The 8,416-nt window shown below is 40.6% G+C and overlaps 1 protein-coding gene across 8 annotated transcripts in view; it reads left to right on the forward strand.

The window, feature by feature from the left end:
* Positions 1 to 435: 435 nt before the first annotated feature.
* Positions 436 to 8,416, forward strand: part of OSBPL9 (oxysterol binding protein like 9) — a 182,033-nt gene continuing 174,052 nt past the window's right edge. For 2 of the 8 annotated variants that reach the window (XM_017548747.2, XM_017548762.2), the window contains exon 1: positions 545 to 683. In XM_017548747.2, the coding sequence (XP_017404236.1) occupies positions 573 to 683 (111 nt within the window). In that variant the 5' untranslated portion in view covers positions 545 to 572. Of the gene's footprint in view, positions 684 to 8,416 lie in introns of all 8 variants that reach the window. The other 6 variants (XM_017548751.1, XM_017548748.2, XM_017548744.2 and 3 more) reach the window with 6 other exon arrangements.

Below are 8,416 nucleotides of genomic sequence, written 5' to 3' on the forward strand. Positions count from 1 at the left end.
GCTTATGTTTTTCTCCATAGCATTTATGAATTTTTAATGTACGACATAATTTACTATTTATTTTACCATTCCCCTCACCTGTCATGAAGGCTCTCTGCTGTATCCCCAATGCCTAGAAGAATACCTAGCACAAAACAGCGACTATTTATTAAATAAATGGATTTGTGGAATGAATGCATAAATGAATATCAGATATGAAATCTTTTGAAAGTAGAATGTATCATCACGGCTAGTAAAATTATTTATTAATATGTTCATGAATAATATTTTTTTCTTTACTCTAATACCATGATAGATTATAAATAATCTTAACAGCAGTATTCAGGTTTGCATTCTCGCATCCCTGGCATGGAGTCCAACACACAATAGGCGCCCAAAGCAAGCATGTTTGACTTGATCGTTGGGGGCGTGGGTCGGCTAGTCTGCGCAAAGGAGCATCCGCTGGCCCCGCCCAGACCCCGCCCAGACCCCGCCCAGGACCCGCTCCGCCCCTGGAGGCCCCGCCCCTCTCGTGCTGAATGCCATATAGACGAGTGACGTCAGGCCGTTTGTTGTCATTGGCGGCTCCTAAGATGGCGTCCATCATGGAAGGTCCGCTGAGCAAATGGACTAATGTGATGAAGGGCTGGCAATACCGTTGGTTCGTGCTGGACTACAATGCAGGACTGCTCTCCTATTACACGGTGAGTCCTTGGAGGGCTCAGCTCCGGGCGCCTTGGGGCCGCGTTTCCTGGGGTACCGGGCTTTTACGTGGCTGAGTTGAGGTTGCTAGTCTGGGGGTGCCGCCGTACGAGAGGGTTCCCTTATGGGGGAGGGTTTTACGTCTCAGATAGCCAATGAGGGTGAGGGAGATAGGGGCACAGCCAATAAATAGAAACTAGCTGTCTGATTTATGGGTTGGGTGGGGGTGAGCCAAGTTTCTTTTTTAGGGTCTTCTTTAAGGGGTGGTGGGGTCCGGCACGGTTGTGAGTGGGTAAGGGTGGTCGTAGCCATGGTTTAAAAGGTCCAGTCGTGTGGTTCATGCCGTCTTCATATGTTGTCATGGACTTTATACTGTCCCACTAAGGCCCTGTAGTCGGCCGCACCCCTTAGCTTCCCTGGGGGGACTGAAGAGCTCTGCTTCCTCGGAGGAGTGGCCAGAAGAGCCGGGACAGGTCGAAAGGCCCTCGGGCAACACCCGGGGGTCCGAAATTCCTCCGGTCTGTTCAAGTTGTGTGTCTCATTCAAAGGACGCACGCCTCTATTCAGCGGGAGGCGAGCTCAAACGACGCCTTAACTTTTGAGAACCGAGGATTTCCTACACTAGAGTCTCTTGTCAGCGCAGAGAGAGAAGGGACAGTGCAGTTTCCTTTTATAATTATATTCCTCGGAGGGCTGGGCTCAGGGCTTCACTGTTAACATAAGTTGGTGGCCATGGACAAGTAGATATATTGCTATGAATCTTTTTTTTTTTTTTTTTTGGAGACGGTGTTTCGCTCTGTCGCCCAGGCTGTAGTGCAGTGGTGCGTTCTCGGCCACTGCAACCTGCCCCTCCCAGATTCAAGCGATTCTCCTACCTCGGCCTCCCGAGTAGCTGGGATCACGGGTGTGCACTCTACACCCAGCTAATTTTTGTACTTTTAGTGGAAACGGGGTTTCAGCATGTTGGCCAGGCTGGTCTTGAACTCCTGACCTCAGGTGATCCGCCCGCCTTGGCCTCCCAAAATGTTGGGATTACAGGCCTGAGCTACCGCGCCCGGCCTTGAACCTTAAGTTTTGACTATCCTTTCCACCCTCATCGCATTCGTTATGGAGGGTGGGTGTATTAGGGAGATAAATTACTTAGAAAGTTACTTTCTCTTAGTGGTGTATAGCTAACGATAGCCGATATGAGGGAAGAAAACACTTAAAAGGACAAAATATAATGCCCAGAAAGCTTTAGAACATAATAGAAGACAGAAAGAAAAACATATGATTATGGAAGAAGGATTAATGTTCATGAGAGAAAGGGCACACTTTATTTGTTCATTTAAAAAATATTGAGCTGGTTTGCAGAAGAAAAGAGACCAAAGTTTAAAAAAAAAAATGTATATATATATATATATATATAATTGAGCTGGTATGTGCGTTTTCATGCCAGCAAGAATGAACAGTAATAAAGACACTCACTGTTCCTCTTCTCTGGAGCTTATATACTAGCTTGGTGTGTCCTTTAATTCATTTTATTCCTAATAACTCTGCAACGTGGTTATTCATTATCTCCATTTAATATCCCGTTACAGTTTCGAAATCTGAGGCTCCAGGCTTTTAAAACAATTTACTCAACATCACATAGCACTAAGAGGTGGAATTGGGATGCCAAATTATTCACTTTTTCTACTAAACTTCACTTTCACTACAGGAAGGAAGAGTGTAAATTGTGAGTTACTAAAGGCAAGCTTGCAAGAGTAAAAGTATTACTTGCATCATCCTTCAGCTGTCAGCTTTCTTTCTCTACATAGTTTTTAAAGGGAAAAAGACTAAACCGTAATGAGTCGTAAACACATTCTTCAAGATTGTCTTTAGGTAGGCATGAAAGAGAGGCAGCTGAATATTATATCCTGAAAACTCTGGAATTATGAAAGCCATGGCCCAGATAAAGTAAAAGCAATATTGGGTTTCAGTAGATGTGATAATCAGAAAATCCTACGAACCTTATTCAAGATAGAGTGATTTCAATTAGTGGCACTATGCAGTTAAGTTACTCTTTAAATCCCAGATTTGTGTGGATCTGAATCTAGGACCATACTGGAGAGGCCCCAAGCTGAGGTTCTTGGGAATGCCTAGCCCAGAAAGAATCTTCCTTTCTACTCTTTTTCTTCCTTTCTCGTATCCTTTTTCTGCTTTCTTGCCCTTTTAGTTTTTGAATACTTGGACAAATATCTCCTTGTCTTAATAGCTAAATACAGGTTTTTAAAAAAATATCCTTTTTTCGCCTCGGTATTTATCCTTCTTTCTGTGACTAGATTCCATAAAACGTTATCCTTGCCAGCAGAAGGAAGTATCATATTTCTCACTAATGGCTATTCAGAAGATTTTTTTTCTCTTCTAGTTCTTTGGTATTAAAGTATTTGCTTACAGAGAAACAGCAGACAATTGTTGTACCATCTTGTGAAAATAAAATGATACTCAATCTCAAATTAGAGAAGGTTCAGTAAAGATGGGAAAAAGATAGGTATTTACTTAAAAGGGAAAGTAGGAGCCACATTGGATATTGGCAATGAATTCTACACATGTGACATTATTTCAGTCCATTTGGATTCTGAAGGATTAGAAGGTGCATGTTAATGATTTGCATGTGGAATAACTTGGAGCCACATCTTCCAGGAAGGATATCTGAATTGGTTGTATAGCCTTCCAAGCAAGGCAGTAAATAGCATAACTTTATTTCTTGTTTCCAAAATCACTTGGCCTGTTGTCTGTCTCTATGGTTGTAAATGTATTCTAGGGTGGTCCTGAGAACCCTGACTAGAGTGGCCTTGCTTTAGAGTTGGCCTTACTGAGCATTGTTACTGAGATAATCTCAGGATTGGGTTAGGATCGTTGGGATTGTTGTGGACAGAATAGATTAACCCAAGCCTCACTTCAGCCTGTGTCCTCGCCAGACTTGGTCTCAGGGGATGGAATGGTCTTTATTCTTTTCTTTTGTTTCATAATTTCTTTTGTTTTAGTAATCTGTGAGTCTTTAGTTTTTTAAAAAGAGCTTGTTATATTTTTATTCTGCCCAATACAGAAACAGGGAAACTGATTATTTCCTTTAGGAAAGCAGATTAGGCAGTCTTTTCAGCTCTAGCTCTCTCTCTTATTTATTAGAAATCTAATGTACCATAATTCATCCAGCAAGCATTTATATAAGGCTGACTATAACAGGCATTGTACTTTATATAATAGGAGTGCAAGCATAAAGGAGAGATAATTCTCCTAAGTAGGAACTCACAGTCTAGCGGAGCAGATACCTAAACATCATTTCAAAACAATGTGCCAAATTCTGCAATAGAAAAAAGAACAGAGTGCTGTGGGAACATTGCCTGGAAAAGGCCAGAGAGATATTTGGGCTGAGACTAAAAGGATAGAGGTAGAAGAGAAGAAGGGCATTTCAGGTAACGGGAAAGGATATGCACAGACTGGGAAGCTTGAGAACACAAGGTGCATTAAGAGAATATTGAGAATTTCTGAGCAGCTCTAGTATTAACGTGTGTGTGAGAGGTAACAGGAGATTATGTCCAGAAGGTATTTGGAGCCATGAGGTCAGGCCTGGATGTGATCTGTTGGAATATAGCACAGAATTGATTAGTTTAATTTTTATTAGATAAAATGGCCAGGGGGAGTTAAGGGTATAAATTTGGGAATACTATGTGAACAACCAATTGTCTATGTGGCAGATGATCACCAAAGAAGAAGTGAAAGGAAGGAAAATTGGGGGACATATAGATCTGTGAGGATTTGGAAGGTTAGAAAGTTAGTGGAATTTGTGCCTTTTGTTAATTTATCGAAGTTACTGAATACTTACTGTGTGCCCGGCACTGTGTTAGGAAATGGGGTTAAAGTGGCAAATAAGATGGAAATTGTTCATGATCTCATGGTACCTATAATATGTTGGGGGACATACTGGATAAGAGCCGTGATAGGGGAAGCACAGGGGATAGATAGGTGACCTACTTGACTAAGTGTTGTAGGGTTAGGAAAGCTTTCCTTGAAGAAGCAGGCTTGTTATGACTTGAATGATGGGTAGAGATTAGCCATGTGAACAGAGAGGGAGAAGTGCTTGAGACAAAGGGAATACAAGTTTTTTGGAGGAAACAGGAGTAAGCAACTTGTCAGTCCTGAAGGTTGGGCTGTGAGGTAGGTAGTAATGAGAGATGAACTGGAGAGCTAAGCAGGGGGACAGATAATGAAAGGCCTTCTTGGCAAACCATGTTAAGGAATTCGAACTTTATCCCCAGGGCAGTGGAGAGCTATTTCAGTGTTGTAAAGACTTTCATTATTGAAAAAACTTTTATTATAGAAATTAAAAAAAAATTTTAAATCTATTTTGTTTATTTATTTATTTTGAAACCGAGGTATAATACTGGCTAATTTTGTATTTTTGGTAGAGATGGGGTTTCACCACGTTGCCGAGCTGGTCTCGAACTTCTGGGCTCAAGCAGTCCATCTGCCTCAGCCTCCCAGAATGCTGGGATTATAGGCATGAGCCACTGTGTCCAGCCTGTTATAGAAAATTTTTAATATTCATGAAAGTAAAGAGGACAGTAAAATGAATTCATTTCATCCAGCTTGTACAAATATCAACATATGGCCAACCTTGTTTTGTTAGTTCTCCCATTAACTCCTTCCAGCTCTACTGAATTATTTTTAGAGCAGATCCCAGACACTGTATTACAGGTATTGATCGACTTACCACCTATGCAACTTACGACCATTTGACTTAACGACCATGATCGCTAGCCACGACTGCTCTGCGTCTGGCAGCACAAACATTGCCCAGCTGGGCGTACAACATTGCGGACCAGCTTCCGGCAGCACTACCATCTCCACATGCACCATTTCAACTGTACATATAGCCTACTCAACTTACAAGCAAATCATGTTACGACCGGTCCTTGGTCCCGACCGTGGTCGTAAGTCGAGCACTAGCTGTATTTCTTTGTGCATATTTCAGTATGTGGCCAGGCACGGTGGCTCACACCTATAATCCAAGCACTTTGGGAAGCCGAGGTCAGGGGATCACCTGAGGTCAGGAATTCAAGACCAGCTGGCCAGCATGGTCTCTGCTAAAAATACAAAAATTAGCCAGGGGCAGTGGCAGGTGCCAGTAATCCCAGCTGCTCGGGAGGCTGAGAATTCAGCCTCTCCAGTTCAAGGAGAATTACTTGAACCAGGAGGTAGAGGTTGCAGTGAGCCGAGATTGTGCTTCAGCCTGGGTGACAGAGCAAGACTCCATCTCAAAAAAAAAAAAAAAAAAAAAGTTAGAGTTTCTCTCTTTTAAAAAAATGTTGTCAAAATACTTTTATTACAGCTAAATCGTAGTATTTATTAATATCAAATATCCAGTCTGTTCAGTTTCCTAGAATGTCACAAATACTTCTTCCATACCAGTTTGTTTGGGTCAGAATTCCAAACAAGATCTGCTTATAAAGTCTCTTTTAATCTCTAGTTCTGCTCTTTTTTTCTTGGCCATTTATTTGTCTAAGACACCAGGTCATTTATACTGTACAGTTTTCCACATTTTGGATTTTGTTGGAAGCATCATTTTGGTATGTTTAAACATACTCCTTTGTTCTCTGTGTTTCCTCTATAAATTGATAATTTCAGCTGAAAGCTTAATCAAATTTATTATTTTTTTCTTTTAGGCAAGAATACTTGATAGGTGGAACCTATCAAATCAAGAGGCACATGTCAGCTTGTCTCTCTATGAGTTAAAATTGATCAGTAGGTTCAGGTGAAATGTGTTGTTTTTTTTAAAGAATATGGTTGCAGAGAAGTAATCAGGAGGTTGCTTTTGATGGGATGTAGTGATTGGATGTGAGTGAAAGGGGAAGAGTCTGAAGACATCTAGATTTTAAGCTTGAGCTGGATGAATGATAGGAAGATAGGAAGAACAGGTTGGGGAGAAAAGTGGTTGCCTTGGGGCATGTTGAAATTGACATAAAGATGTGTTAAGTCTGGAGCTTAGGACAAAAATCTGGGCTGCATATCCTCTTATCAGTCAAATTAAAAAAATAAATCTGGGCTGCTGATAAATATTATTTCAAATAGTATTTCAGTTTTTCATATATGGAGAGTTGAAAGGGTGAGTAGAATAGAGATCTTTGGATAGGACTCTGGAAAATACCACTGGATTTAGTTATCTATTGTGTTATGACTGATTACTCCAAAACATGGCAACTTAAAACAACAGTTTGTTACCGTATAGTTTCCGTGGGTCAGAACTTTGAGTTCTGGCTCAGGGTCTCTTATGAAATTGTAGTCAATATATTAACCAGTGCTGCAGTCATCTGAAAGGCTTTACTGGAGCTAGAGGATCAGCTTTCACGATGACTCACATGGCTGTTGTCAGAAAGCCTCACTCCTTGCTGGCTGTTGGAAGGTGGCCTGAGTACTTCACCAGGTAGCCTTTCCATTGAGCTGCTTAAGTGTCATCATGACAGAGCAGCTGGCTTTACCTAGGAGTGATCCAAGTGAGAGCAAAGAGGAAGCCTCAATGCCCTTTATGATGTAGTCAGAGACCACCACTTCTGCCTTATTCTGTTCATTAGAAACAAGCCATTAAGTTCCACTGATGCTCCTGGGGTTGGAAATTTCAGGCATGAGGAGGGGAATTAGGCTTTACCTTTTGAAAATAATTTGTGGACAGATTTTAAACCACCACAATCACAATTTAAGGGATTGGCAGAGGAAGAAAGCCTGCACAGGAGAGTGAAAAGGGATTCCAGAGATGTAAGAAAAACCAGAAAAATTTACTACTTCTACTTTGCCAGTCATGGATGGCAAGGTGGAAGTAGTAAATTGGCTTGAGTACTGCTGAAAGGATTAAATAGATGAGGTCTAAAGCATATTCATTGGAATTATCAACTTGGACATCATTGTTGTTCTTAGGGAGAGCAGTTTCCATGGAGTGGTAGGTATGGAATGCAGGTTGGAGTGGCTTGAAGAGTAAATAGGAGGTAGGAAGACTATGAGGCGAATAGGGATTATTCAAGATTTTTTATAGTAGAAGGAACAAAGAGGTTATGGAATGTGGAATGGAGGGGAACAGTTCTCAAATAGGAATATGCTTAAATGTGGTAGGGATGGGAAGCAAGGTCCATGTTAAAAATGAGGATACAGTCAGTACACAAGGAATATAGTAAAGATTTAGGACAATGACACTGGGAACTGGAAAAAGGAATAGCTAAATATGATTTGTTTAGTCATTACCCTCAAGTGTTAACCCTCTCTCTTGATTTGTGTTGCTTTTGGAGAGAAGGTTAGAAACTGAATTAGTAAGTTACTTGGGCTACTCAGGATATTCTTTGTAAAAGGAGTCATTAGAGAAATCATGTTCTTTGCTGTTGCACACTGTCTGGAAGAGACTTATAACGACTTTGCATTTTAAAACCACTGCTAGTCAAAACACATTTAAGTGTTATTTGGCAGTCTTTAGCGATGTTTAGTAGATGATAAAAAAACCTACCTTCTAATTCTTGGATTTTAGATTTTTGAATAGCTTTAACTGTATATATTTCTCTTGCAAATATGTAAAAGAAGTAGTCTCAGATTCTCCTAGAAAGATATCAGCACCACTCCCATCAAATATTTAAAAGCAAATTTATTCTTTTCTAAGTAAACCATTCTTGAATATATCAAATATGATTTTTATTGTGCCTATATATGGTACTTTTTTTTTTTTTTTTTTTTT

This window comes from Cebus imitator, unplaced genomic scaffold (genome assembly GCF_001604975.1).
Source record: "Cebus imitator isolate Cc_AM_T3 unplaced genomic scaffold, Cebus_imitator-1.0 Scaffold214, whole genome shotgun sequence".
In the NCBI taxonomy this organism is placed as follows: domain Eukaryota; kingdom Metazoa; phylum Chordata; class Mammalia; order Primates; family Cebidae; genus Cebus; species Cebus imitator.